Source organism: Acanthochromis polyacanthus, chromosome 19, assembly GCF_021347895.1.
Source record: "Acanthochromis polyacanthus isolate Apoly-LR-REF ecotype Palm Island chromosome 19, KAUST_Apoly_ChrSc, whole genome shotgun sequence".
Taxonomy (NCBI): domain Eukaryota; kingdom Metazoa; phylum Chordata; class Actinopteri; family Pomacentridae; genus Acanthochromis; species Acanthochromis polyacanthus.
This window is the reverse complement of record NC_067131.1, coordinates 7,311,317-7,328,360: the sequence shown is the minus strand read 5'-3', so window position 1 is coordinate 7,328,360 and position 17,044 is coordinate 7,311,317. Positions and strand designations below refer to the sequence as shown.

The 17,044-nt window shown below is 40.9% G+C and overlaps 1 protein-coding gene across 4 annotated transcripts in view; it reads left to right on the top strand.

The window, feature by feature from the left end:
- The window catches only part of dock1 (dedicator of cytokinesis 1), a 195,380-nt gene that overhangs the window by 69,524 nt on the left and 108,812 nt on the right, over positions 1-17,044 (top strand). For all 4 annotated transcript variants that reach the window (XM_051939303.1, XM_022194177.2, XM_051939305.1 and 1 more), the window contains 3 exons: positions 3,109-3,215; positions 9,151-9,278; positions 13,781-13,876. In XM_051939303.1, coding sequence (XP_051795263.1) covers positions 3,109-3,215; positions 9,151-9,278; positions 13,781-13,876 — 331 coding nt within the window. The remainder of the gene's footprint in view (positions 1-3,108; positions 3,216-9,150; positions 9,279-13,780; positions 13,877-17,044) is intronic.

Genomic DNA, 17,044 nt, shown 5'->3' with positions numbered 1-17,044 from the left:
AAAACAGAAGGAGAAAGCTAAGATGTTAAGATTATGGCAAGACAAGCTGATGGGATACTGCGTTTGCACCTTAAATTTTTCTTGTCTACTTCTCTACCTTGGTCTGCTTTTATTCGACAACTTAACATTCACTAGCTGGTATGGCTACTGTATTGCTGCTGCTTAAACGTGCTCAGGTTGCCTTGGAAACCTGGTTACTGCTACACTCAAGTGTCCATTTCATTTAATGTTATCTGCTGTGAATGTCATCAGCTATAGTTTAATACGTGCTTTAATAATAAATGACTTGTGTACCTGAGTATTACATTCTCGTGCGTTAGTTAATCTCTGACAGTGTTCGACAAAACAGAGCATGTAACTTGATATTCTGTGCTCGTCTTTTGAATTCTTTTCTTTGTTCATTGTTCGGAAGTAGACTCATACAGTTATGTCAATAGGAAGGTGACATTGAGAAAATCAGTCAGTTTGCCAGTTTAAAAAAAAAAGGAAGAAAGGACTCCTTTTCTAATTGAGAGATATTCTTTCTCATAAAAAGTTCTGTTAAGGATGATAGAATCAAAAGCACTTTTCTGTTCTGTCTTGGTTTTGTCTTAGGTTATCTGAGAGTGATTTCATTATTGATCAAAAGCTTTTCATGTTGGATCAAAACAGTGTCTTGTGTTGTTGCTCAGTCTTCCTTAGCTGCTACCATAAGGTGTAATTAATACCCTTTAGTGAAATCAAACTAGACATAGCACTTCCCACTGTGAAGGCCATATGTTTGATTATGAAAGCTGTTATTTTTCATCTACTTATTAAATTAATCTAGAATAATGTGACAGAATGCTGACAGAATCTGTCCACCTCTGCTTGATCAGGATTCTGAGCTCAAATTGTGTAGTTGCACACTGTTTCGACAAATACTTCACCATCAGAAACACTCTTGACACTGGAATCTATTTTTATGGCAGCTCAAAGACAGGCACAAGTAGCGCTTCTACATGTAGGTGTTTTCCGAACCTTGAAATGTGCTTCGCCTGTTCATTTGCAAACACTCAGCAAGAAGCCCTTTCCATTTCCCAACGTCCAGCGCCTGGGCAGCTGCCATTTCCACAGCAGATTTTGGGCCACACAGGGCTTCCATTCCCTGCTTCCAGCGTCCAATCCACTCCAGCATTTTCGCAGCCACAGTAAAGTCCTTCGTCAAAAGTGGAAGACAGTCACTCAACATATCCATTCTGTCTACCATGCACCATTTCACTGTTCGGCTCTCAGAGCTGATGATTTTTTTCCATCTGTTTCACCATTTCACAGAAAATGTCCACAGTGTCTGACATTGCTTCTCCCAATAAGAGGCCGTTTTTTTTCTCCAGTTGCATCAAAATTTACAAAGAGCATATTCTTAGTTGTCGTTTATAAGGCATGGCACAAAAAATGAACCATAACCCACCTTTTTTTTTTTTAATTTGGTGATTTTATGTAAAATCGACTCCCCCAAGCTCCCTCCCTGTGGTACCATATTCTGTCCAGCTATGTCCAGACCAATTTAGGAGCTTTGAGTGATAGTTTGCACTGCTACCAAAATGCTGATTGAATTATTGAATCACACCTGTCCTGATTGGCTGCTCCATGATATATATTATTTGCAATTAAGTACCTAGATTCATTTCCACTGCGACAACAATGAGGTGCTAAACAAGAAATGCCCGATGCTCTCACATGACATGAGGAAGCTTTTAATTTTAGCCCTAATTCTGAAAGCTGCTGTCCTTAGGAGCCATTCACCAAGCCACAAATCACAGACCTGGCTCTTCCTCCCTGCTTGAGCAAAGGTGGCATCAGCTGTTCCTGTTAACACAAACCTGGCTGAGTGGCTGTGCTGGAGGCGACTAAATTGAAGCCTTGGGGGTGGGGGTGTTTCATCCCCTGCCAGAACCTTTTCTCTCCTCCTTGAGCCTCGGCTTGCCAGCATAATGAGCATCCGGCCTCCTCGTTGAGGAGAAAACTGTCAGCTTTTATGTGTGTGCATAAATGTGGATTTATCTTTCAGGCTCTGAACTGTTGAATGTTTGTGTTTGATCTTTTTAAGCTACATGTTGGTTGTCTTTAAAAAAAAAAAAAAACGGAAGCATTTGTTTAAAAAATGTATCTGAATGGTGTGCATTTGCACTCAAAGCTGAAATTATTCAGAGCAACTGCTATGGGAAGCAGAGGAGCAACATTTAAAGGTCCCATATGGTGAAAATCCATTTTTATTGTGTTTTTGCAGTTGGAGGCTGTAAATATGAGGATGTTTCCAAAGACGCCTGCAGTGTGGTCAACTGTTTTGTTTTGTACTGTTAATCACAGACAGTCTTCTTCCTGAGGGGGCCGTGAATGACAGCAGCTTAGCTACATTTGAAACTAGAGACACTGAAACATGCAATTTACAGCAGGGCTAAAATGATGAAGCAGGTTTGACCTTGAGAAGTAAATGACACGTTCCGGAGAAATATTTCATCAATTTGCTTAAAAGAGGCCCGATATGAGACCTTGAAAGAGTAATCAAGCCAGTAGTTTTGAAGGTTGCACACATTAAAACAGGTGTTTCCACTTATTTAGACTATTAGCAGACTCTTAGGACCTGTGGATGTGGTGGACTTTTTGCTAACTCATCTGTTGAACTCTCATTTGCTGGTGAGGACGTGACGTGTAGCTGAAATCTCCAGTAAATGACATTGAACTGAGTATTATTCATACATCTTGAAGCTACTACAGTAACAGTGGACATTAGACTTGGCAGCAAACCCTTTAAGGATTTAAAATTTTGGTTAAACATTTGGATAAGCTATGTCCTGATAGTGCTATATCTAATGAAAAGAATCAAAAAATCCTTCAAAATATATCAAAAATGGTTAAAAAAAAAACACCTGAGAAAGAAAGGTACTTAATTGCACAAATACTAAACCCCTGTAAACCATCCTTTTTTCACCGATTTGTAGTGTTGATGGCAACCATCTAACAAAACAGACTCTTTAGTGAGCTGTTCAGACGCCAAATGTTGTGATATCCTCTGGAAGCAGTCAACCAGCCCAAGATGCCTGATCAGTTTGACCTTTTGTTTTCGTTGTCCTCTTTCTGTCTCCATAGCAAGCTGTTCACGGAGTTCATCCAGAAGGTCCCTCCGGGTCGCCTGGTAAAGCAGAAGCTGGACTGTCTGATTGACATTGTCCACAGCGATCTCTTCACTCATCACGGTGAGAACACACGCTCGCACAAGCTGTGTTCACAGTTCTTCAGTGCATGCACCTTCACTCACGGTTCAGTAATATAGGCAATCACACTCACCACCTGCCTCCCTCCGGCAGCCCTGTGCGAGCCCACAGTAAAGGTCATTGGTGAGGTGTAGTGGAAAACCTTCCTGTTTTCTAAAACGGTCAAGCACCCCTGCTACTAAAATCAGCAGGACTTGTCTGAATCTGACCAGGATTCTCATTTGTGCAGTCCGAAAGTCTCAGCTCCCCTTTTTCTCAGTTTTATTCTTTAATCCATCTTGCTTAAGTGTCTTTATTGGGTAATTTCGGTTCTCATTCTCCTGTCTGTCTCAGCCCTGCAACACTTGTTATACGCTTGTGCGCCACCCTATAGTATACTTGGGCGATGTTGTATTAATGTGAAATGTGCAGGTAATGATGTAGAGTTTAATTAGAAAACATACCTCCAGTCTCTGCAGCCAGGGTAGCCTGTGGCGACCTGCAGACAGAGTCCAGCCGTAGCGATGTTCAAGGGGAAAGCGTTTTTGCTGGAGGCCCCAGTCCTCTGAGGCCATGTTAGGTCTGGTGTAGAGACAAACACATTAACATTCTGTCCTGTGGTGGTGAATTAAAACAAAAGTTTGTGTTCCATTAAAGTAGCAACTGTGTTTTAATTCGGCTGGCAGGGACAGCGCATGCCTCACAGCAGCAGCCAACTAACATAAAGGCAGTGGACAACAGTTATCCACTCACACAGCCTCCATCATCCGCAGATGTTCATACCAGTGCGATAGTACAGAAAACAAAAATGGAACTTGGACAGGGTGTAATGGGAAGTGTGTCCTACTCAGTCAGTCTGATATTGAACATAATGCAGTGTAAATGTCACTGCCTTCAACGTAATGATCCAGCCTTTTCATACTTTAGAAACACAAATTTGTCTGAGTGTTGGTTTGGGCCAGTTTAGTGAGTAACTATTGAAGGGCAGTGCTCAGTGCACGGTCCTCTGGTCATTACTATTGATCTGTTGGTATAATTGTGCGCAGGCAAGCCTCCCCGATGCTTTTGAATGGCCTGCTGATCAGCAGGAGGAGTTGTTTGTGAAGTTGCTTTAAAGTCGGTGCAGATTATCCTGTTGTTCTCTGCTCACAACTGCTCCATGCACTGTTGCTTTGAGCATCTCCTGTCATCTTTGAGGTGTAAGTGTTAAAGTGGTGATGGAGGAAGCTTAATTGCGAAGTAAATGTGGCCTTTTTCCATCAGTATCAAGCTGTGCTCCATTTTGGAGATGCTTTATTAAAGATAATAACCACTGCAATGAGAAAATGAGTTAGCTAGTTTTGAAGGTGGCCTAATCAGATGCAGTAAGTGCTAATGCTCAAGGGACACGCAGTTAGTGGCATCCTGATCCCCAGGTGGTCCCTAAAAGGTTCTCCAGTGAGCCAGTTCCAGAATGAAATGTACTGGACTGTTTGGAGTCAATAAATGCTCAGCAAGAGGCCTCTACCAGCTCGGTGCTCAACCTTTAGCATGGAGTTTCTTAGCAGATTCCACACACTCATCAATATTCCCTGACTGTGTTCACTAATGGAATTTTTTGTCTTACCTGTAGGCTGCAAATTCATTAACATAGTAACTGTTTCTGTGTAAAAAAAACACTTCTTAAATTAGTATATTTCAGTCCCCAATGGGCTTAATTCTATCAAAATGACTACTTTAGAGAATAGGGTGCCATCCCTTTCTTCACTGGTTTCATATACAAGTATGAAATTGAAATTCTGTGTGTTGAATGCGATTGCTATGCAAATGCAATTCCCTCCTGCAAATGAAAACTTTATGAATTCAGAAAAGAGGAAAGCATTTTGTTTTTCTTTATATTTTGGAGGCACAACGTTGTGTCACCTTCACCGTTGACGATGTTAAAGGAGAGCGCGGGACGGACACATAAATCACTTGCAAACGGACCCATTGAAAGAGAACAAATGTCAGATGCTCTCTTGGTCTGTGTTTAAGAGGAAAATTACTGTGGCATCTAAAATCTGTTTGCACGGGAAGTTTGAGGAGAGCGCTCGTGGCCTAGCTTGATAGTTCCAGTCTGCTTGTCCTGCTCCCACCTTGCTTACTGGTGTGTGCAAGAGCGAGTGTGTATGTATATTTGCACTCACATGTCCATTTAGCTGTCTTTTTATGTGTTGCCACCTGAGTTTATTTTGAGGAGGCAAAAGAGGAGGATGAGGATTGAAGCCCAGTGTAAAAACAAGGTATTAAATGCTCCCTACAATGCTCAACGCCCTCAAATGGGAGATTTCCTTTTGTGTTCAAACCCGTGGAAGATTATGAAGCACACACACACACGTATATATAAAGGCTCACATTTTTATACTTTAAGCTGTATCAGGCAGATAGCTCGGTGCTCTGTGCCGACGTGGTTGTCACTTTGCGTCAAGGCCAGCTAACAAGTGACACAGCAAATGCTTAACACCCATGACATTTATTTTCAGATATATAAAAGTAAAGGCTCTATGTGAATAATAGATGTATTGTACAGCAGCCTGTACCAGAGGGTGATACTCACAAATAATTGGAAAATCTTTTTAGTTTTTTTTTTTTTTTTTTTTTTTAGTCAAAACATTCTTTGTCCTTGATCTTGAAACTGTCACAGTTTTGCACTGGGAAAAATGACAAGAAATCTGTCCAGCTAAAAATTGCTTGTTTGGATAGAGCTGCTATTCCAAGGAGGACTGCAGTTATTCCTAATAGGTCTCAAAGGAAAGCAGAGTCAAGAGTCAAAAGTTTTGCTCCAAAGTGAAATTTTTTTTTTTGACACCTAGAACTTCATGATATTAAGAGGAAAAGAAACTTGCATTGTGACATTTTTCTGGGATATTGCTTGAATATTTCTGCTTAGAAAAAGATAATTGTTGTAGAATGATTCTGGGGATTTTGTGGCAATGTGCATCTGCATAGAAAATTATATATATTTAAAAAAAAACTGGTGTAACCCTGGCAAAGGCATTCCGAGTAGTTTTCTTTTGCTTTGGATGGCATTCCGATCTGGCTTTGTACTCATCACACAAAGCTTTGTGGTGCCGATTTTAAACGGTCCAAGAAATTAGTTGTGTTGCGTCGTGCATTGGTAGCAACTGGCTGACATTGCAGACGTGCCTTTAATCAACATCCTCTTTTCCTGTAGCTGAAATAGTTTTCACTTGTTTTTTTTTACTGTAAACAAGTCCTCTTTCAGTGTTTTTCTCCAGTTCCTCGCTCATTTTGCTGTTTACATGCGGAGCCAGCAATTCAAAAGCTCTGTTTTTTTTAAATAACTTTGTGTCGGAGAACATTTAAATCGGAGTGAATTAGGTTCTGTCAGACAGACTTCTCTTATATCAAGCTGGAAAAAAATTGGAACATCGATGCTAAAATAATCAACTGTGTAGCCCTGTTGATATCCATTGGATAGACTGGAATAAATCCCAGATGTTGTGTTCATTCTATGAGCTTGTTAGTGTCTTTCATCTCATGTGCTTGAAAGGATACTGTGACTAGGGATGGATGGAGTTTCCTGTATTTTGCTGTGGTGGCTGTCATGGCTTTAAGAGGATAAATACTCTTTGATATTGATGACCTCCTGTCATGTCGTGCAGTGTAACAGTCAGGGCAGATTGTCCTCAAGATATACAGGAAAGATTGCTCTATTTGCTGAGTAAAATCATGCTCCCTGAAGAGCGAACCTTTTTGACTCAGGTGTCTGCTCAACCTTTCGTCTTGTGCCACATATTTGCAGTTGCAGTAGATCTCAAAATGTTATAGGTTAAATACTGTGAAGTTGAGCTGACTTTGTGGCTGTAAAATTGTCGTTCTAAACAGTAATTTTGTTGATTTATTTTTAACATTATGCAGAAATCCATTTGTAGCACATATTTAATTGAAATACTTTCATCAAGCAGGAGCTCCCCTGTAATTATTTTTTACAGTAGAAGCATTAAAATTGAGTTGAGCGTCTACATGAGATTTCCTTGATTGCTTGAGGAGAATAATGATGTAATTGATGCCCTAATCAATGCCTGAGACATTAGAAATGAAATGTTGTAGGAGACTTTATTTGCTACATTGCCAGTTACTGTATAATGCATTCAGTGCCACATTATTAAAGAGCTTCATCGTGGTCTCTGTGTGGGATTTTGCATTATTGTTAATTCCAGTAATGCTGAAAGTGAAACAGACAGCTTCAGAAAGCATGGACTTTTTCGCTGCAGTCAGCGGTGTGTTTTTCAGTTTCTTCCTGTTGGGATGAAAGGATTGACATTTGCACAGCTTCTGTTTTCATGAAGTCACTTCTTACTGCTCCGTTTGACTTGCAGTTCCTTCAGCACAGGGTCAGTAAAACAAAGGTTGGATTTGTGCTTTAATACCTCTGGGTGTAATTTATGAAGTGGTCACAGTAGTTCACGTTATCCATTATTTGTCACGTCCCTGCTGTTTATCATTTGGCCTTGAGCGGTATTGGCAATTGGCAAAGCTTTATGCTCGCATTTGTGTGTGTGTGTGTTTTGATGAGTAATGAAGTTAAAATTTTATTTCGTCCCAGTAGGATGGCTTATTAAAGCTGTAACATTATCTGTGTAGCAAAGAGCTTGTATTGATTCTGAATTAAAATCCATCACTGTGTTGGCCATTTAGAGCAGCAGCGTCTCTCCACCTTGTCATTAAAATGATTATCATTTGAAGAGTGCTATTGTTCCCGCACTCCTCCACAGTACTGGTAGTGATTTCACTCGCTGTACTGCCGTTTCATTCTTGTTTTTGTCTTTTAAGATGACATTGAGATCCATACTTTGTATCTGCGGAAGACTGCACGAAGCTGCTTGGTAGAAATGTTCAGTTTTTAATATTCTGCCTTTATTTTCTGAGAGAGATTATAATTTTTTTTATAATGCTTGTTTTATGTAAAAATTGACTAAAAGCTGTAATGTAGTTGCTCTCCACTCCATAAAGCTGTTAAATATTTGCATAATCTTTTTACATAAATGTCACCATCTTCTAATTGAACCAGAATAACTCCAGTGTTTGTCCCTTGTCTTTAAATATGACTCCCACAAATACTTATACATCATCACTAAGACTGAAATCAGAGGGTTTATTAAAAAAAAAAAAAAGAAAAATTTGTGGTTGAGCCTCCAGGAGAAAGCTTCCTGGCTTATTACTGCTGTCCTCCGTGTCCAAATTGCCTATCAAATTCTCTGTTCTGTGCATATGGAAATTCACCTTTTGATGTTGCTTTCAACATTAGTCGGCTGATAGCATGTTGTGTAGAATTAATGGAATTGCAATATTTGACAGAGTTTGAAAGAGCTGTTGCTTTATGTTGCTCTGACTTGCTATGTTAGAGCAAAGGAGCACTGATTTTGTCATTTTCAGTCACCTAAACTCCTGATTTGACATTCATACCAGTGCAATTACCTCTGTTCATCACTCTGTCAAGAGAAGATTTAGTGCTTTGATTACTGAAACATTAGGTTAGATATTATTGGAGAGGGATCAGTTTGGCCAGATTTTTCCACACTCACGTCATTAGCTGAGTTTTTTTTTAACAAACCAGTTTGGAAATGATTTTCTCTCCTTACCTGATTATGATTGGCTGCTCTCTGTAAATGTTTATGCCTCTAATTGGCTTTTTGTTCTGACAGTTGTGCTATTGTGCTGTAACTACTCCGAGGGATTTTGGGGAGCTTTTAGTGTAGCCATTGTAATTAACAACTTCACTACGTACATTGTTTTAATTTAATCTTCAGAGATTTGAGAGAGCCACTAATAAGCTGTGCGCATCGGTGTTCGGAGTGTGTCGAGAGCATATGCCGCTCTGCTTCGTGTGATCTATCATCTGCTCCATGTCTTGAGCTGCCGTCGTGAATGTGTGTATTTGCTGGCGTCCCTGCAGATTGCCGCGAGATCCTCCTGCCGCTGATGACGGACCAGCTGAAGTTCCACCTGGAGAAGCGAGAGGAGCCCAAGGCTTGCTGCCAGCTGCTCAGTGACATCCTGGAGGTGCTTTACAGGAAAGATGTGGTGAGGAGCACAACTCTCTGCTTTATGTACTTTCACATCCCTCTGGGACAAACGGTACAACAAGGGGATCCAGGTGTACCTCCATATTAAAAAAGAACACACATTTTCACTGTGGTTATTTTACTGACGCTACTAATTTGTGTGCTGTTCTCAATTAGTTTTATTGCCTTACATGGCCTGAAAGGAGCACATTTTATGACAGTGTTAATTTACTAACTTGTAGGGTTGACTGTGCGCAGTAATTCATTGCTCAAGGTTGCTAGAGGCCATCTTCAACACGATGATTGTTCTCCAAGAACACGATGATGAGCTCTGCTTCACCCCGTGGTGCTTCAGAACCAGAGTACCTCACAGCAATGTGGTCTTCATGATGATGAGCGGTTATTGTCAGTGTTAGTCACAGAACTTATGCAGCCAGACAAGCTAGGCAGTTTTCTGCATTATTTTATATTCTAAATTGATACATTCAAAAGGATTTTATAGTGTTAATGAATAAGCAGTACAAAGTAACTAAATATTCAATTTATATTGCATTAAACAGACAAAAGCATTTAATTTTTACACCTGAGAAGGTGAGATGTGATAAATGACTAAGGCTGTGTCCATACATACATTGGTGTTTTTTTTTAAAACAAAACATTTTCTATGCATTTTGGGCTTTTATCAGTATGCAACCTTCTGAGAAGCTTCTTCCAGCATGAAGATAAAAACCCACTCCATTTTTGCTGGCATGTTCAAAACAATGCTGGTGCTAACCTTGTTAACATGACTTTTATCACGTTTACACATAAATGTACCGTTACACTTTCACTATACTGAGGAACAGAAGTGACAGAATCAGACCACAGATATCTTTCCAAGTTCCTTAGTGCTCCATTAGTGGTTTTAAGGCTTAAGACTGGCCAGCACGGCTTTAGGGTTAAATCACTGCCTGTTGGTTTGACATAATCTTTACAGTGTTTCAGTGTTTTTGTACTCCATGCGGACCAAGATTTTGTTATTTTTTTTTTTTTTTCGTGGAACAAAAGAGGAAGGACTTGTCTTAATAAACACCATGTATGTGTGCACTAGGCCCTAAAGCCACGAAGATCAATTCATGCTTTCTGTGCCAGGACCCCTCTGCAGACAGCCTAAAATTTATGACTGTCCTAGAAAAACAAGTTGTGCTAAAAGCAAATGTTAGCGAGTGAAATGTAAGATTTTCCATCATCCACAAAGTTGTAATTGAAGCAGTTGCTGCTGGACTTTGGAGGTGCTTCGATTTGCATAAGCTGTCCATCAATGCATCCCAAACACAGTAGGAAGTCCTCATTACTCCAGAAGTACTTTGCTATGTTCGCCCACTGTGCACCTCAGGAATAATCGCATTAATGCAATGCTACAGTGTAATTTATGACCAGCCAATATATCCCTGCTTGTTTTTCCATGTTCGATATGAGAGCCAATACATCCATCCACTGACCAAGACTGATGCATAATCATTGTGGATGGAACCGCTTGTGTCCACTCTCCAATTTAAAAGTCCTTGTTGGCAGTGTTGGGCAGTAACGTCACTACAAATAGCGTCGTTAGTAGTTTAACTACATTTTTCTGTAACGACGTGGTAGCGTCGTTGTTTACAAAATCAAAAAACGTTTCAACAGCTTAGCTAATCTTTTGGTCATGTAGCACGGTAGCGAACGCAAAAAGCTACATTTTAAAATGATGAATGTTGAACTGCTTGAAGCGGAGCTTTCTGCTCTGCTGCAGTCTCATCTCACACTTTTAAGGATCAGACAGTGACATCCTCTCCAAACGCCGACATGTCTGTGTCGACCAATAGAAGCGGAGGAACTGTTGATGTCGTCATTCAACAATCCCTTCCACTGGATCCACACACACAGACGCTCGCTTCAGTTCACTGAGAGATGGCAGAGAAGGAGTCAGTCACCGTGGCCCTACCTAAATGGTTATGAGTTTTTGTGAAAAAACGGAGAAAAGTTGTTTTCAGATACCTACTGTGCCCGCCCAAGGCGTCAAATACACCGAATATGCACAACCAGCAGCAGTTAGCTAACCACCACATGTCAACCGCAGTATAAGATGCACACACAAACGAGCTAGTTTTCAACATCTAAAATTCGTGTGGCAGTAAATTAATTAAATTAAGCGTAAGGTTGTGGTGGCAGTGTGTGAATATGTATAAATTGGGGGATTAAATAATTAAACTGATACATATAGGAGGGAAGAGGTATGGGAGAAAACGTGGTAACAGTAAAACCAAAATCTGTCTTCTTCAGTATTACTGTTAACACTAATGAGCAAATGGCTGAAAAAAATAACAGAAAGGGTAACAAAAGTGATGGCATAAATGATTAAATATCTTAATCTTACACTCAAGACCAAAACTGAGTTAAGTAGTAGTGGATACAGCACTTTGGGAAAGCATTGAATGATTTTACATAGATATTAGACTTAAGAAATAAAACTTGATTTAATACCCAACTTGCATACCCAAATTATGTATAATATTGTCTTACTATAATATTGCTTACTTTATATGGAAATGATATCAAATGTAACCTATTATACCCTCCAATGTAAGTGGTGTGTTAATATAAGCTACTGCAACTTAATTATCAGATACATTATGTCTGCAATACAAACTAAAAAGAAAATCAAAACAATGATTTCTAATGTAAAAAGGTTGATTCATTTTAAATATAGCTCCATATATTCCTCAGTGTATCAACTTACTAAGTTTGGAGCACTGAGAACAAAAATGATGGTTTAATAATAAACAAGTCAGCATTTTCTTGTCTCCGTTTGACTGACTTCATTAGTCCCTGAAATTTTTTGGTAAGAAAAAAAAGTAACTTGAATGTATTAAGCTACTTTCGTCATATTGCTGTAGCTTAGCTTGCTACATTTCTGTGGGTCATAGCTTCAGTGTAGTGAAGCTTGATTTAACACAGAGTAGCTGGTAGCTTAGCTCATTACAGTTTCCAAGTAGCTTGCCCAACACTGCTTGTTGGTCTGCTCATATGGACACAAAGCATAAATTGGCCTAAATTCATTAAAATTTTGTCAACTTTCTAATAATTTAACCACTGGATTTATCAACTACTTGTTTCTGCACGAAAATGTGTCTCGTATTTTTAACTGGAGTGCCCATCCCTCATACGCTGCCATCAGCCTCACATGCACAGATAACTCACACACACTCGCAAACACTCGGCTGCTCTACGAGTGTGTTTCATCCTCTTCCATGCCCAGGCTCCTGATGTCCTCCCTCAGGCCCTCTCAGACTCTCGTCATTGATCACCACAGTCCAGCCTCCTACACTCCACTCTGCCAGGGATTAGCCACCTCTTCCACTTGCACTGGCTTTTCCGCTACCTCTCGCTGTCTCTCAAATTGCCGCTTCCCCTTACAGTCTTACTCTCACTTTCATATCTGTCATGCGCATCAACCAAAGCTTTCCATGACTTACACGCACACAGAAATAGGAGGACAAATATAGGAGGGAAAACCTTTTCGGATATTTCTGTCTACTTCTTTCAAGCTATCAAACAGTTTGTATCCTATGAGAACAAACAGCTTAATTATATGCTTCCCACTTAAACGGTTCCATTGGCAAAAAATCAATTTTTTTCTTCATGCCCTGCATATGTGTAGGAAGTTGGGGATTTTTCTCTATGAAAAAAACTCTGGGAATAGTGGGTTTTCACCAAAGATGTGCGTCATACTCGCTGCCTTGGAAGGCAATATCTGAAGCTTCCTCCTCAGATAGTTTATTCTCCCCTGTGCTACTCTGCGAGTGTGTGAATGTTTGTGTGCGCGGATATGCACAGACTCGCTGGCATGAGTTCTTCAACTGCAGAAAGAGCGGTGTAAATTATTGAAAGTTTAGGTTTGACACTGCAGAGCTCAGTCTGCTTAGAGGAATCCCCCCCACAGATGGGTAGAGACAGTAAGAAAGAGCCCTACACTCAGAATAGCTAACAGGAACGCCCAAGGTAAACTGTTCCACTTATGATCAACATGCCCCAATGAAAGCTTGGCCTCGGAATGCTATAATCGGTGCAGCTGCATGAGTCATTGTCAGAGCTCCAAGCATGTGAAGGGAAGCATGAACGCTTTTTTTAATCGACTGATAAAACAGATTGTTTTATTTTTGTGATACTATCAGAAAATTAAAATTAGCAGCTATTTTACCACTTTCTTTCTTGGTTATCAGAATTCTGCAGACACCTTTCAACATTGCAGTGAAATTTGGTAGAAAGTTAAGTCTTTTTCCAAGGAAGAAGCTGGTAATTTTTAATCAGCCTTTACTAATGTTTTATGAACATAAAGCAGAAGTTTCCTCTAAACTTGTTCAACTATATCAGTGAATCCACAGTTCTTAGCGGTGATGTGACACATTACAGCATTCTTTGAAATTTTTATGATGTGCTCTCCGTCCCGTGTCTGTGTGCTGATGTCTGCATGTTCGTCTGTATTTTTATTTGTGCTTTTTGCAGGGTCCCACCCAGTGGCATGTGCAGATCATCATGGAGAAGCTGCTGAGGACAGTCAACAGAACAGTCATTTCCATGGGCCGGGATTCCCCTCACATCGTAAGTTTGTCCAATTCTTTGCAGGTTTTTGCAGTACACCATGGTCAACCACAGCTCTTTATCTGTTTTTTCCTGCTTTTTTTTTTTTTAAACACGCATACATACTTATGCACACACACAGGCCTATGCACCACAACCAGATTAGCTCCCACAGGCCCACTGCAACTCCAGTTCCAATCCAAAACTATCATTAAAGGTAAATTCTGCCTTGGCAGGAATGCTTTCACACAACCCCAATCTAAGAGCAGCTTTGATCTGCTCATATCTTTCTCCAGCCAGTTGTTTGTTTGCGGGTGTGTGCGTGTGAGAGTTGTTTTTATCTGTGGTTTACCGGTTTGTGTGCCTGATTCTCACTTACTAATACATTTCTGATGCTCTGTGCTGTAGTCTAATCACTGTACCCCTCTGCTATTGCCGTTAGCATCCTTCTTCAAATCACTCTCTCAGCAAGAGCTTGGTAGCAATTAATGCACTTATCAGTCATTGTGCAAAATATGCCCACAAAACCTTCATCCATTTTCATGAGTCTGAAACGTCCAGTTAAGGTCACCTGTACATTTTGGGTAATGAATTTCTACTTCTCTGTTCTTTGAATCATTTTGTTGCATCCTGTTGATGCCCGTCTTCATTAGAGCTGCATGTAGCGTGTGATGTGTTGACTTTGAAAGTGAGTCTTGGGTAGTAAACATGTAATTTTTATAGAAGGTTTTATGACGGAGATCCTCAGAGAGCACTTAAAGGTACTTTGACGGCTCATTTAAATGTAGCTAAGTGTTGAGGCATTTTCTCTGGATTTGATGAATGTGTATGAATGTCAGATGGTACCGACTTACATTGAGACTGTTGCTGCTTGGTGTATCATTGTTTCTCCTCACATCTGAGTTGTTTGTTTTGTGTGTCTGTGTGCACGCACGGCAACCTCTCCGTCTGGGGAGCAACAGACGACAGCGTTACCTGTTTAAATGAAAGCTTTTATTACCAGTAACTGAGCCACACCAGCAGAGAATGATTTAATAAGGCCCACAGTTATCACACTGATCATCCTCTGTGTTTGTGTGCACAATATGTCATAGTGATATAATACGACCACAGCACTCATCCTTTGTCCCCTGTGTCCTCTTTTTGTCTCCCCTCTATCACATGCTTCTTTTCTTTTTGGGCTACAGGAAAGTGATGCTTGCAGATTGCAGAGATTTTGTAGCTGTTCTTTCTGTGTCTCACTCTGTCTGAAGGTGTTCCGCCAATGCACCGAGCAAATCGAGTAGACGGGAAACACTCTGTTGTGTAACAGATCACTAGCGTGCATCATACTGAATAATGTAAAGCTAATGAAGCTGAGAGTTGAGCAGAGGCTGCCCTGCTGGCTGTTTTCTCCCAGCCAGCTGCCTGAAGGAGGTCTAGGACTCCCACTTATTCTCCCTCTGTGGCTCTCCAGTCTATTCATTGTTATGCCAGAGATTGAGACTCTCCATTGTCCTTCCTGGCTCCTGGTCAAAAAGTTTGGAAAGTGGATTTGGAAAAGAGATTGTACTTCGCTGAATATGTTGTTAGAACTTGGCTCAGCTCCCATTATAGCTCGCCCTCTGCTAATGCCATGTTCCCTCTATTTTTCACTGCAATGGAGTTCTTTTGATCATGTTCTTCAGCCGTGGAACTTGCATACCACTTTGTCTAAAAGGCTATCAAGATGAAGATAGCACATGCAGGTCTCCTCTGCTGTGTTATACTAAGTGCATCCATTTCAGCTTCCCCCTGTGGTGTGGGTGAAATGGTGTTCCCTGCTTCCAGCTGTGTCCGCTGAATGGTGCCGAGGAAGACCAGCCTCCTTTCTAGTTAATGAAACCACTGACCTCCTGCGGCCCTTGTTGAAACAGTCTACTTTGTATACATGTACTGCAGCTGTCCTATACACAGCTTTCTTTTATTGTCCCTACTGACCCCTATCTTGTCAGCTATTGGCTCTGTAGCTAGCTAGCCACTGCACTTGACTTTTCTAATTACCTGAATAATATTTTGCATCAGTGTGCAGTGTCCTCTCATGCAGTGGAAGTTAGAGGTCGTATGAAAGCCAGTGGCTCTTTCTGTCAAACGCTATGCATTATATAGTACTTGGAACAGAAGCTGCATCTGAATTAGATCCTAAATCATTATTTAATGATCAATAAGGTTGATGTAAATTTTTAACAACTATGAGCCCCAGTTAGCACCGCTAGAAGCGTTGTAGCTTTCTAATCAAAGGACTGTTGTTGCCGCCTCTGGGTACTGCTGCGTACTCTGCAGGCACATTGCGTGCTGCTGCTCACACAACACCGCATCCAACCACCGACCTTGTTCTTCTGAGTGGCAGCCTCTTACATTTAGATTTATGCATTAACGTTCTACTCTGTCTCTCTCTCTCTCTCTCTCACTCTCTCTCTCTTTTCTTTCTCCTCTCTCCTGGCGGCGGCGGTGGACACAGAATGTTGATGAGAATGATCACAGTGACGACTTTGGGGGCGGTGGTTTTGTTGCGTGTTGTCACTGCAGTGCTACGCCTGTTAGCGACTTCTACCACGGCATCGTCACACATTTGCATCATTGGACATCCTTGCGGGCTGTGTCTTTATATTCATGTCCACCCTCACACAGGTTGAAACGGTTCCCTGTGAATACATTTACATTAGGATAGTAGCGGAAGCATTTTGGCTGTTCCTGCTGAAATTACCGAGTTCTACCTTTATGCCCTTGAATTACATTTGGTCTAATTTAAGCTTCTGGATGAGCCCTGCAGATACACATGAATAGGAAGCTGCAAATGGTCAAATCTGTGTATTTGCGCACTAGTGCTCTACTTCCAAGGTTGCATAATTTGCTATGCATTGTCAGCAAACACCTGAATGTCAAAACCGATATTGTAGTGTACTTAAACGGCCAGTGCAGAGGTTTGAAACAATGCTAGACGGTTATCTAATAACCCGTTGAACTTTTTTTGAACCGTGCCTTTGAAGAGGGGTCGTGCTTATAGTCGGCTGCAGTGCTCCACAGCTATCCTGATCATTTTCCTGCAGTGTGCAGAGGGAATGGAGTGGAAAGCTGCAGGGGAAGGACTCTGCGTTATTGATTGACAGTATGGGGCTGACCGGCTATTGGGGCTAGAGCTTTTCCTTTGCTGCATACACTCACTGACCG